At 37.0% G+C, this 14,555-nt stretch overlaps 1 protein-coding gene across 3 annotated transcripts in view; it reads right to left on the reverse strand.

Annotated features, from left to right (window-relative positions):
- Positions 1-14,555, reverse strand: part of SLC7A2 (solute carrier family 7 member 2) — a 74,174-nt gene that overhangs the window by 22,016 nt on the left and 37,603 nt on the right. For all 3 annotated transcript variants that reach the window (XM_027122696.1, XM_027122695.1, XM_027122697.1), the window contains exons 2-6: positions 8,059-8,449; positions 7,424-7,579; positions 4,079-4,244; positions 2,788-2,921; positions 1,280-1,502 (exon numbers count right to left, since the gene is read on the reverse strand). In XM_027122696.1, the coding sequence (XP_026978497.1) occupies positions 1,280-1,502; positions 2,788-2,921; positions 4,079-4,244; positions 7,424-7,579; positions 8,059-8,434 (1,055 nt within the window). In that variant the 5' untranslated portion in view covers positions 8,435-8,449. The remainder of the gene's footprint in view (positions 1-1,279; positions 1,503-2,787; positions 2,922-4,078; positions 4,245-7,423; positions 7,580-8,058; positions 8,450-14,555) is intronic.

The following is a 14,555-nucleotide window of genomic DNA, read 5'->3' on the forward strand; positions in this document are numbered from 1 at the left end:
AGTGCAGTTTAAGAAAATGATTTTTTGCTTTAGATGTTTTGAATTACTTGTGTGTTTACTGGCTGCATCATTCCATACATGAATTAGTTGTAAAAAATAACCACTGAAAGAGAAAGTAAGTAAAATACATTTTTTAAATCCGTCTTCTTTATCTTTTAATAAAGCTGGGTTGAGTTGGCCACAAATAAATCTTTGTCCATCTCTCTCCTACGACCATGGTGGCAAGGTATCACCACAGTTCAGATTTCTGAAACTGTTTGAAACTATTTAGAATAAACCTCAACACTGGCAAATGGCTAAGAAACCAACAGGGGTAATTTCTAATTGCTGCTTAATATTATCTTGAATACAAAATAAAAGAGAGTTTGAGGGGAAAAAAAGCTAGGCTGATGAATTATACAAAAAAAATTCTTGTTCCAACTTCAGACTTTTAGAAAATTATTTTCACTTCAAAAAATTAGTAATCAAGCAGAGATTAATTTTTCTCTTCGTAAGAATGCTCTAAGTATAGCACACTATAAAACTCAAATGAAATATCTTATGATCACATGTTAAATTAAAATATGAGTAGCTCAGGAAACTTGAGAAACAAATCATAAAATGTTAAAATAAGCAGCTACTGAAAAAAAATAAATAAAATAAGCAGCTACTGAAAATCTGAATACTTGAGATTCAACTATTCTTTTCACATAGATTTATACAAATTTCCACCATTAACTTGAGAACAGTAATTTCCATTTCTACACCAAATTCACTCTGATCAGTGCTGACAGGAAAAAGTCTCAGTGCTTCATAATAAAAAGCACATTATACTTAACAATGCCACAGCATATAGCTTCCACTCATTACAGACTTGATATTATTTTAAAAGACAGCAGAAAATGTCAAGTCTGCACATAAGGTCTCAATTGTCTGTAGCACTACAAGTAACACCAAAGCCAGCAGGGGAACATACTAGTATAAGCATTGTAAAGTTCTACAGTACATATATATATATGAATATGTATGAAATATATAATAAGTGTGTATTAATGCCATATATATCCACAGAAGCTTGGATCATCATTATCTTGAAAAACTGAGTTTTAACTGACGGGGGAAACGTTTTTATCACTTAAGATTTTGATATGGCAATTTGGGCGAACTATTCAGAGAATACAGTTGTATAATGTGTTCCTCCTATTAGGATTATTTTTAAAACATACAAAAGCAATTCTTTAGGCACTGACTACCTTTGCAGTAGCCCAGACAGCCCTGCCCCAAAGGCAATGCAATGTACCTTGTTGACAAAGCACAGAGGGAGCCTGCTGCAACAACGTATTTGGCTGGACCCCATCCAACATACTCAAACGCTACAGGAAGGGGGCTTTTCTCATCGAGGAGGTAGTATGGCATCATCAGTGTTAAAGCTGCTGAGACCCCAAAATAGGCCATAAAGCAAACGAGCAGAGAAGTCACAATTCCAATAGGAATAGCTTTCTGAGGATTCCGGACTTCCTCACCTAAGGAAACATAAACGAAAGACTTGCATATTTAATAAAACATGAATAGGTAAAACATGAATTCTTCTTCTCCTTCATAGTAATTCTACTCTGCTCTGTCCCTTCTGTTTTCTCAGCTTGCTCCATCTATGCTACATGACGTTTCTTCTCTTCTGGAGGGTCCTGTGCTGTCTCATAAAGATCAAAGCCCAGGCTTCCCTGGTGGCGCAGTGGTTGAGAGTCCGCCTGCTGATGCAGGGGACGCGGTTCGTGCCCCGGTCCGGGAGGATCCCACATGCCGTGGAGCGGCTGGGCCCGTGAGCCATGGCCGCTGAGCCTGCGCGTCCGGAGCCTGTGCTCCGCAACGGGAGAGGCCACAACAGTGAGAGGCCCGCGTACCGGAAAAAAAAAAAAGAAAGAAAAAATAAAAGAAAAGAAAATAAAAAAGATCAAAGCCCAGAGGCAAGAAGAGAAAGCAAGAAATCCTGCAAGTCAGTTTCCCATTTCCAGAAAGAAAAAATATGTTATCCCAGCACTATTAAATGTTTAGGGATAGAACAGAAGTCTTAATCCATTTGGAAAATGATTCCTCCACAGAGATTACACATCATGGCATTCTGCAGGCCCTTAATTATGAAGGCTTCCATATATATGAAGACAAACTTCTCCTCAGTGCATTGATTTATATTAATTTTAGTTTTAATAAAAAACAGCACTTTTTCAATCTTTCTAATACAATTTGGCAGTTGAAACACCCAAAATATGGTCAATTATAAGGCCATGCAATAATGTGAACCCAGAGGAAGCATTTATAGACTAACTAATTGTAGCATGATTACTTTGTTGTACAGGATAAAGAGAAAAGAATTACCACAACGTATTTTGTCCTGTTAAAGAAGAAACAATTTAAGAGCATGATCATCGTTGTTACTCACTGTGATTGCACTTTCAGACCAAAGCACTTTCAGACTAAAGCACTTTCAGACCAAAGGTTAAGGGTAGTAATTATGACCAACACTTACAAAGTAGTTGACAACTTGCAAAGTATTTTTCATAATCTTAGGTACCCTTCATAACATCTGAGAGGTAGGTATTGCTCTCCTGATTTTACCAATATGGAAACCAAAGCTCAGAGAGTTTCACTAAGTTTCTTTTTCTACAGCAGGTGTTACTTCTGGGTCTGGAACCAGCCCTTATTATCCCAAATTCCACTCTCTTCCCTTGAACCTCTGTTGTCACCTATGGGTACTCATGTGGTTCAAAGAACAATTTTTCCTTCGACATAGAGCTAAGAGTTTGCTCTTACCAGTTGTTGCAATGCAGTCAAATCCCACAAAGGCATAAAAGCAGGTTGCAGCCCCAGCCAAAGTTCCTGCAAAGCCATAAGGCATAAAGCCGCCAGCCCCATAGATACTTGTTCCATTTTCAGAAGGTGGCTCCCTAAGGAAGAGAAGAAGCACATTGGAAAGTCATTTTCCTAGAAAACTGCTCTTCAAGCAATTTGTCTCAAACTACAGCCTTGGAAGGTTATTGTGTTCATCAGCCCTTGGAAGCTGATGTGTACAAAACTGAAGGTAAACTCTGATTTTTTTCACCCTATCCTAGAGGATGGGGTGGTGTTCTCAATAATGGCACCCCTCTCCGGTTACCAGCACTCAGCTAGAGGCTGATCTTTAGCATAAGCAGAGACTCAGATCCACTCTGGCTGGAACTCACAGCCAGGCAGGATTTTGAGAACAGAGACCCCATATATGGGCCATGATCTGAAATAAAGACAAGAAACTTTCTCTTCTTGTGGACAGTGGGGCAGACTGTACATCTGAAAAATTTACTAAGAGGACTTTTGACAAGGTGAAATAAAATTCTCTAATCTTGATTAATAATACTGAAGTTGAATATTCTATTACATGTGAAAAATTATATAAAACCAGAGGATACTAAATTTTTGCCTCATCAGAATGGCTACAAACAACATATGTAAAGAAAAACATGTACATGTACATGACTTCATGTGATAGAAATTTTTGTAATCTTATTTACACATAGGAATATTATGCTTAAATAAATCTTAGGATGAAACCTTTCATATATAATTAATTTAATATTTGAGATTATCAGGTTTAAAGTGAAATACATAGACAATTCTGCTTATGCAATCAATAACATTCTCAAAAAAACCAGCAGGCGTGAAAATTACTACAAGGTTGAAAGGATGCAATGGAACCAAAGAGTGTCCCCAAAGGAAAAACTAAAGGATGCATGACTCAGAAATGCTCTTTGTTATTTTGAGGTGACAAATCTTTGGAGGGAAAAAACCATCCTTCCAATGGTTAGGACCTGTCCTTGCTCTTCCTTAAAACTGGAGCCAGGCTTGAGATTAAGAACCAGCAACGGCATGGCTTTAAGCAGCTGCTCCGTAGTGAGCACACCTATGCATTCAGGAAGAACAGTCTTGAAACAGAACAGACCTTCAGAAAGTTCTCTGAAGCAAAAAGTTTGAGAACAGTTTTTCTAGAGGAAAATGTAACATAAGACAAAAGCAAGCAAATATTTAAAAAAAACCTCAAAATAGGAGAGGAAAAACCCGAATATTTAACCTGGCACTTGCAGATATATTTTTGAGAAACTCTTCACTAATCTTCCAGTTTGCCACGTTTCCTTTCACAAACCCAGCGACCATAACAAAGAGAAGGACCAGGATATTGATGGCTGTGAAGACTTTATTCACCCAAGCAGACTCTTTTACTCCAAAAGATAAAAGACCTATGGAAAAAGAAAGGGTATTTTAGTGTTTACCTAACCTTTAGGAAAAGGCAACAGCATTCTGAGACAGTTACGAGCTTTAGGATATCCTTTCATCAGCATTCATATATTTAACTGACATTTACCCCTTTCTATTGAGAGTTCTTAGTCACCTAACTGTGAATAAAACTAACTTGATTTCAGAATGCAGACTGTGCTCATAGCCAGGAGATCCCAAACTCTCTGATAAATGAATCAATTTAGTAACTGGCTTTTATTATCAATGGGTAGGTAAAGTAACTTAATTTTAATGAAATGCTGTTCTAAAAAGCCATTTCAAGGTTAACGGCTGAAAAATTTTTAAAGTAAAAGCTCAATCATATTGTCTGCCTCATATTTACAGAATACATTAAACAAAATAATGATTCAATGGTCATGACAAAAAATACTTTGTTAAATCTATTCACGTTAATAGTTTTATTTTTATATTCTGCTTGTAAATGCAATCAATTTCCTATTCAAGTAACCTGAAGATACAGAAAAGAAAAAAAAAGAAAGGAAATAAAGATCAAGTGTAATTTCCTTTCCAGAATTTTGCACACACACACACAAAGATACACAGGCACACATTTACATGTCAACAAACACATAACCTCATTTTTAACCATCACAGACTCTTCTACTATATGGAGACACTACATTTTACTCCTATATTTACAGACAATCAGGTCACTGTTAGTTTCTTACAACTATAAACAGTACCGACCTAATCATCCTTTTATAAACATCTTTTTACACTTTCTAATTATTTCTTTACAATAATTTTCTATAAGGTAATACCATATCAACGGTATACACTTTATGTAAGACTTTTGGTTCACACCATCAGAACAGTCTCCAGAAAGTTTGGCCCAATTTAAATTGTCCATTTTTTCCCATTAGGCTATTCTTATTCATATTGATTTATAAGACTTATTTATACAATAATGCTATAAGCTCTCTCACTGTATATATATAGAGCATGTTTTCCCCAATTTATCATGTACTTTTAATCTTAGTGTTGATTAAACATGTAAGAAAGTTTTAGAATATAAATTTTTCCTCTTTAGTTTCTACCTCTAGAAAGATTTTCCCTAAATTAACCCCAAAACATTCACTTTTGTTTCCTTCCAGTACTTTCATGATTATATCTATCATATCTATATCTTTAATACATCTTGTATAAGATATGAATTATGGATCGAAGAAAGTTTACTTTTTACTGTTGGGGAAATAACTGTGAGGAAAGGCTTATATCACATACATACTTGCTTCTTCCCCGTATCTGTACCACCCATTGTCAAATAAGCAAAATTATCCAAGTAGAGATGAGAAAAGCTGAATTGCATTCTCCTACCTGTATAATTCCCAGAATTATACAAGAATACAACTATACTAACATAAAGGAAAACTGGTCAGTACAATTACTGACTCTGTGACTATCTGTCAGATTAGGAAACACTATATAACTCTACACCTTGGAAATATACACTATACTACTACACATTTGGGAAAATAACAAAGCCACCGCCAAGTTTTATAAAAGTTTCCCAATACCCCAAGTGCACTCTCCATTCTGAGATCCCCAACTCCCACCAGTAAATTAGCCTTCCCATCTAAATGCTGCATACACTTCCCTTGTATCTTTAATAAAACAACAGCCTCAGTTGACAAGACATTTGGCATTACAATATGAATAAAGATTACAACAGGAGGTTTTGGTCTTTGAAGTTTCTAAGAACAAAGTTGTCATGTAATCTTAGCCTGTCCTGAAAGAAAAGACATGATGGTTGATGAACATGGGACATAAAATACAGGCCAAGGCCTGAGTCTTGCCATGGAATTTAATGACTGAAACTGTGCCATAACTACATGCTTCTCATCGTTTAGAGATTAAAGCTGAATATTTAAGGTCACTGAAACCATCCTTAAATAAAATGTGATGTAACTAATTTAATGTTAGCTAGGCGGTTGAGAAACCGAAACAAATAAAACCTATCACCTGTTGAAAAACAATTCATGCAATTTTTCTTGACATTAGAAGGAAAATGCCAAATAACTTGGACCTATAAATTTTGTTCATGTACCTACCCATATCCCTACCTAAAACATTAAATTAATGGCTAACATTTTAAAGGGTAAAGTTATTTTTTTAATTATGTAATTTTATAAGGAAAAATTATAGAAAGATAGGGAGAAAGTAGCTAGTGATAAGGTTGGACAGGAAAGCAAGGGTCTTTCAACCAGGAAATGGGAACAAACATGGACTTCATTCTTAGTGCAATCCTTGATGGATTTAAGCAGGAGTGCCATGTAGGATGACAATCAAAATTGAAAACGCTCAAATAATTAAAACAAATATTAGGGGACAGCAGGGATGAGCTATGCCTACAAAATAAAACTGCCGGCCATCTAAGAGCTTCCTATGCAGCAAGCAAAAAGCCTGCACAAGATAAACATTGACGTCCTCATTTTATGGATGAACAAACTGAGTCATGGAAAGATTAAGTCACTCAATGTTCTAAAGATAGTAAGTGGCAGAGTAGAATTGAAAACCTGGTCACTCTAATTCCTATGCCTTTCTAAACTATTATGCTACACAACTGATGAAACCAGGAAAATTCTACTATCAAGTATGTTTGTCTCCATAATGTCTACATTAAAAAAAATGACGGGTGGTTTGAATATGTTCCCTTTTTCAACCAGATGTCTACATTATATAGGCATAAATAGAAAGACAGAATTTCTTCTAGAAACAGTATGCTTGCAAATATCCTTAGTTGTAACTAACAAGATGAAATAAGGCCAAAAATTTTATATCCTTCCTTATTGAAGCTTTGTTGCCATTCCTGCAAATCTCCAATTAGTATTATAAAATTTATGTACCGTATCTGATTATTTAGTGCATTCCAGGTGTCACGGACTCAGAAGTACTATTTCTACCGTTCCATGTAATTTAGATTTATTTTTGAAACATACTTATCACAGAAGATAAAATGGGATTCTGGCTAGTCACAAGGCCCACAGATGTCCAATAGTAACTTATGTGTATAAGTATGCTGCCTAACCTTCGAACTCAGGTCCCAAATTCAGTGGTAACCTATTTTCCTGGGACAACTAGCCCGGCTCATCTTAGGGAGAAGTGTAATTGGTTTTCTTACCTGCTAGAAGTAATATAAGGCACACAGCAAAAAAGTCAGGATACTCTGCAAGGCCAGTATAATTCATTTTGAAGTATGTCCTGAAAAACTGACCAATCTGTTTGCTAAGAAGTTCATCAAAGGTGCCACTCCAAGCCCTTGCAACACTTGACGTTCCTTCCAAAACACAGAACGTTCAGAGAATACAAGGTCAGTGGGAGAAAATTAACATAACATCTTTTGCTACTCTGTTCTAGGATAATCATGGGTTAGTTCAGACAGAATTGAACATTTTAATCACATATAAAATTATCTTGATAACTTTATAATTACACAATAGCAATGAAATGCTCAAGTCCATAACTGTGGAATCAGGCAATTTTATTTGCATTAAAGAGCTATCGTTTTTTAAGAAAGGTTTTCAAACCCACTAAATGATGACATATTCAGAGATGAAGCAGAATCACCGAATTTTGCAACTAGAAGGAGACACTTTATTTAGAGATGAGAAAAATGAGACACGCAGGGATCAACAGATACATTCTGATCACCTAGTCGCTAATTAATGCAGACCTATCACAGAACCCTAAGGCCGCTGATTCAGGAGTGCCATTTCTACCATTTTACCCAATTTGGTTGATTTTTTGCAAACATACCTATCACATAAGATAAAATGAGATTCCAGCCAGTGATGAAGGCCCACAGTTCTCCGACAGTAACGTAAGTGTACAAATAGGCAGACCCAGTCTTGGGAACTCGGGCCCCAAATTCAGCATAGCATAGGCCTGCCATCACGGAAGCCAGCGCAGCGATGAGGAAGGAGACCACGATGCTGGGGCCAGAATCCGCTTTGGCAACCTCGCCAGCGAGGACGTAAACCCCGGCACCCAGAGTGCTTCCAACGCCCAGGGCAATGAGGTCCATGGTGGATAAGCAGCGGCACAGTTTGGTATCTTCTAGACTGTCCAGAGTGACGATTTTTCTCCGGATCAGACATCGCGCAAAAGACAGTGCTGCTCTGCAGGGAATCATTCTGAAGATGGCAACCTGAAGAAGAGAAGGGAGGGGGTTAAAAGCTGATCTGGAACTGTCATCCGTCCAGTTACCCTCCCAGCTTCTCCGCACAGCTGTGCCACCTGATTGCTTTTACTCCTTGCTGGAGGTGCGGCCCGGAGCAATCAGAAGGAGGGCTGAATGAGCCAAAGCTGTGATTTTCTCAGAGCTCACTCTGATGTGGCCTTTTAGAAGTATCTGCCACAAATGACTTATTTGGGGAGCAAAGGAATAGGAGCCTTGGGAGATTAAAAAGATTTGCCATTTTTGCTTGTTGTTGCAATTTTTAAGGATATGCCAATAGAAATATATTCCAAGAGATGGCTTATCTGTCGTTGCTTCAGGCAAAGGGGTAAATCACCTCATCTTTCTGGTTCTCTCTCTGTCTCTTTTCTTCAATCATTCCTTGAATTCATATTTTTTTAAGCCTTATTACACGCCAGGGATTGTGCCAAGATTATGTCTAGTATGGTGTGGAACGCTGGTATGGCCTCCAGCTTTACCAGACTTACATTCTAGGTGTTGCCTAAAAGCAGGCAAAAACGCCATCGTTATGTGGTCTACAGCTTTATCAAATATGTGTGAGCTCTGCTTTCATTTCATTGTTTCATTTTAATGTGGAGCCACTTGAACCTTTTAGAATTAAAAGAATTCCCCCCAAAACATGCTTAGAATTTTCTAAAGAAAACTGCTATTCACTTACGCTTTAAGTATGCATTTGTAATAAAACACACATGCTTATTCGTATTTACTTGCAATTTCTAAATAAATAAATAAAGTCAAAGTCCATGCCAAGTTTGATATATTCTTTTTTAAATGGAATGAATAAGGTAGACAGAAGGTCTCACTCCCCATACCTTACAGGCCCAACAACCTAACACTGAAAAAAAAAATTCGTCAGGTTATAAAACATGGATTTAGTAAGGAAAAAATACACATATTACAGTAAAAAGTCTGAAGCAAAATATACCAAAATATTAACAGTAATATTGGTAATATACAATATATATTATATAGCTAATATGTTTCTAAATTTACCTCCAATGACTATGTACAACTTATATACAAAAGAAATATAAAAATGAAAAGGCACTATATGGGAATAGGGAATATAATAGTATATGCAGCTTCTCAGTCAATAAAGTTAAATGTATTTAACTTTTAGAAGTTCAGAGTCATGTTTACCCTGATTGCACAATGATCTACAGAGGCTGAATGTTATCCCTTCAATCCTGTTACACTCATTATCAATAGCTTAAACTCATGAGATCACAGCTTGACATCTTCTCTGAAGAACTTAGGGCTTTCTATCCTATGAAATAAATCCTTGAACATTTCTCGACCTTAATCTCTATAAAAGAAAACTATTATTAAAACTTATTTCATTTAAAAACAGTAGTATAGGGCTTCCCTGGTGGCACAGTGGTTGAGAGTCCGCCTGCCGATGCAGGGGTACACGTGTTCGTGCCCTGGTCCGGGAAGATCCCACATGCCGCGGAGCGGCTGGGCCCGTGAGCCATGGCCGCTGAGCCTGCGCGTCCGGAGCCTGTGCTCCGCAACGGGAGAGGCCACCACAGGGAGAGGCCCGCGTACCGCAAACAAACAAACAAACAAACAATAAATAAATAAAAATAGTAGTATAATAAATTTTCTATACTGAATCTCAATGACTTACTGCTCATAAGAGAAAAACATTTCTGGGATATGCATAATCCAGTTTCATGCTAACCTTAGTATATAAAGCTAACTCACTCAACATTATTCACACATCAATATAAATGCAAGTCCTTGATGTTGAAAGCAGCTGATTCAAAGAATATAGAGAAAAATCCTAAAGAAAAATGAAAGAAAAGTTCCTTGATAATAAAAATAAAGTTTTGCACATCATTATCGGCCACACCACCTGGCACAGTGCCAAGCACGCCACTTCACAGATACTTGTTGAAAAATTTGCAGAAATAGACGACATCTCCCATTGTGCCCATACTTGCGCTTCCAAAGTCAAAATCTATCAAACTTCCATAAATCAAATGTGTATCAATTTCTACCCTTACCTAGCCCTTAAATAGCTATTTCTCATATAACACATCTAGAAGATAAGGGAGAGAAGTGTTTTGCTTAAAAAAGAATCAAGTGAAAAGTTGGAGTTATACAAAGGCCAACTGAGGTGGGAGGATGGCAGTTGAAGGGATTTATAAATGCTGACCTTCAATAATATTTAAGCATTTTTATACAACAGAGATGTGCAAAGATCAAGAATTAGGGATAACTGCCAACTGAAAAATGCTAAGAAATGAAGACCCACTGAATTTTAGTAATGATTTAAGATCATAGGAAAATGGAACATGTCATACACAACTTTAGGAGACAACTGATGTACAGAATGAGGCACACCTGTTAGTCATTAATTAAATAAAACACTCTTGGTAAAGTGATGGATTAACCTCACATGTTATGAATAAAAGACAAATTCTACAACTATTGCAAAGGAATCTGGAAGGAAGCAAAGAAAACTAAGAAGAAAGGAGAGTGATATGACTGTGGGTGAGCTTTTATTTATTTTTTTAATCCTTTTTTTGGTAATATGGTCACCATGTTGTTTTCGAAGTTTCTAAGCCCCCCACACACAAACACAAGATAGCATAAAAATAAAAAAGAATAAGCAAGCCAACCGATAAACAACCTTCTTTGAAATGCTAAAAATAGTGAAAAGTTTTCTTAGTAACATTTACCCAAAATGAATAAATGAGTGACCTTCATCCTGTCAATAGAAAAGTGAATTTAATTCACTCCAGATTACATGGGAAGCATGTAATCAGAGAAGATCTGATTGCTACTGCCTCTTTCCTATTAAAAATGGAAAGTATTTCATGTTCAGTTTTTCTGCGTTGCCCTGAGCAAATAAGTCAAAGCTGCCACTTGTCAAGCATTCATTTGCTTTTGAGTAACAGAAATGCAGACGTCAGAAACGCTTCTCTGAATTGACAGGTTAGGCAATGTCCTTGGCAAACAGCCTTAACTACGCACAACTGATAAAATACTGATTGCAAAAGCTATGATACAAAACCGACTTTGCAGAAATATAATGAGATGGGAAAAAGCAATGTAAAAACATACCGGGTCAATTTAATGAATCGTTGTTAAATAAACATTTATTAAATCCTAGCAGGTGTATCATATAGTCAATAAAGAAAAAAGAATCCCGTGCTTTTGTTAAATATGTTTTTGTGGAGATACACTGATATAAGGAAGTAGAGTGGCAACAGGAGAATGAGAAAAAATAAGATATTTGTGTCTAATGTAATATAATTTGATATTTACTTTTTTAAAATTTAGTAACTTTTCCTTTAAAGCATTTAAAAAGATATGTTCCTTATGTAAATGGTTATGACAACCTTACTCTCATTTCTAGAAGGTCCTTTCATTGCTGAAAAAAATCCACTCATACTTATTCTTTGACACATGTCTGCATTTGCTGTCCCTGCCTGGGCTCTGGTGTGTTGTCTCATCAGCAAACGACTATGCAGTGAAAATATGCAAGGATTTTGAAGGTGATTCTATTTGGTCTGGAGGACAGAGACTGTTTTCCCAAGAGCAGACAATGATCCAAACCATCATACCCGCTGTCAGCTGTTGCCACCATGACCAAGGATTGGTACTGAGTATGAACCCTACATAAATGTAAGTAAAGGACAATGATGTTAGACTTTGGGAAGAGGCCCATGCAACACTCATACCCATGACCTGAACCTTAAAATATAAAACTCTAATCAACATTCCTATGAGGTCACAAATGATTCTGGTAATACTAGAAACAGACACGTATCCTTTTTCAATAAACAGTTATTTCACTAATTGCTAAGACAGTGGCCTCTCTACTGAGGCATAAAATATGCACATATTTGCTTAGATCTGAAAATGTAATTAGCCAACAGAAAGCCTCGGAGGGATCTGCAACAGCTCAGGCAGCAGTAAAGTCTGGGAGTGGATTTAATGAGTCTGGTGATAGATCTTTCTGAGTCCCTTCCCCCATCCCCAACCCTAAGTATAACAGTTTTAAGACATCGAACTCCCCGATGGAGCCCTTATTAATTCTTGCCAGAAAGCTAAATTCCCTCCTCAGCAACTTGGAATTATCCCCTTCTCAAACTTCTTCAATCCAGGTTGTAAACTTGACCATGTAGAGTTTTAGGTCAAATAAATCCCTAGGCCTGATGATATAACAACACTATATAGAGAGCAGACCTCTTTTCCACTAACCACAGAAATCTTGCAAAATCTGCTAATTACAGTCAAAAGTTGATCCTGGATTTTCACTTCAGTTCGAAAGTTGGACGTCGCATTTAGCTGCACAGAAATGCAGCTCCTCCCCTACATAAAGGCTGAAATTTCAAACTTAATCCTCGGTATCAGTATCACAGGCCCTGACAACAAATCTTACGGGAGATAGGCGCTGCGGGGGCAGGCATTCCAACAAACCCTCACTGGATGCTCTCCTCTGGACCCTATAACCAACTTTCCTTTCTCATGTGATTGCTGGTTTCATGGTGAGATATTTGCACTTTCTGTTTTGGGCCTGATAGGGAAAAAGGGATTAAACCATGTTAAGCCTGGGAACTTTGCCCCATTGTGTGTGTGTGTTTTCTCTGAACTAGAGCTTTGGGGTTGGCAATCTCCAAACTCAACATCAATTACATTTCTATAACTTTTTTTTTTTAACATCTTTATTGGAGCATAATTGTTTTACAATTATGTAAAGGGTGTGTTAGTTGCTGCTGTATAACAAAGTGAATCAGTTATACATAAACATATATCCCCATATCTCCTCCCTCTTGCGTCTCCCTCCCTCCCACCCTCCCTATCCCACTCCTCTAGGTGGTCACAAAGCACCGAGCTGATCTTCCTGTGCTATGCAGCTGCTTCCCACTAGCTATCTGTTTTACATTTGGTAGTGTGTATATGTCCATGCCACTCTCTCACTTCATCCCAGCTTATCCTTCCCCCTGCCCGTGTCCTCAAGTCCATTCTCTACGTCTGCGTCTTTATTCCTGTCCTGCCCCTAGGTTCCTCAGAACAATTTTTTTAGACTCCATATATATGTGTCAGCATACAGTATTTGTTTTTCACTTTCTGACTTACTTCACTCTGTATGACAGACTCTAGGTCCATCCACCTCACTACAAATAACTCAATTTAATTTCTTTTTATGGCTGAGTAATATTCCATTGTATATATGTGCCACATCTTCTTCATCCATTCATCTGTCGATGGACACTTAGGTTGCTTCCATGTCCTGGCTATTGTAAATAGAGCTGCAATGACATTTCTATAACTTTAAAGTTCAGAAAATATTTTCAAATATATTTAGGCTAAATAATTTAGTGAAAGGGGAAAAAAAGATATGGACATAATACCATGGAATTATTGATCTTTCTTTCATTCCTCTTACTTTTAAGAGATTAATTTCTCATAAAATACACCAGAAGTACAATGCAGGATAAAAGATAATCAGAAATGGTAACTGTTCACTTTGGTAGGTAAAAAACAAAAACAAACAACAACAAACTTTTGCATTCAAACCTAAAACCTTTATTTTTCTGGAAAACAAAATACCCTTTCACATACATTTCACTTATATTTGGTCCAAAACTTATCTTTTCACCAAAGCAAAATTTCTGAACAGTATCATCCTCCAAAGTTTTCCCCAGATAGGTGAACACAAATGCAGAAATAAGTAAAAGTGAAGGACACAACTGAGACCACTATAAAGTCACAATCATTGTGGCAATAATATTTATGTTTCCTCCCCTTTTATATCAAATCGGTACTACCAGGAAGTTAAACTATTTCAAGATTTCTGACACAGAATCCAGACACAGACAAGCATCTTTCTAAGGACATCCGAAGCAAACAGCTGATGGAGAATTCTAGTTTGTACAGGCAGCTGGTGCTTCAAAACACGTCAATCCATTTAGCTTTATTAAAGGCCAAATTACAGGAATAAGGCATACCTAGCTGTCTCATTCAAATAGATGCAGAGCAATTTAAAAAATTAAGCGTCCAACTTTTGTTTTAGGGTTGGAGAAGAGAGGAAGTAAAA

This window comes from Aethalodelphis obliquidens, unplaced genomic scaffold, assembly GCF_003676395.1.
Source record: "Aethalodelphis obliquidens isolate GAN/ISIS:26980383/991018 unplaced genomic scaffold, ASM367639v1 scaffold25, whole genome shotgun sequence".
Classification (NCBI taxonomy): Eukaryota; Metazoa; Chordata; class Mammalia; order Artiodactyla; family Delphinidae; genus Aethalodelphis; species Aethalodelphis obliquidens.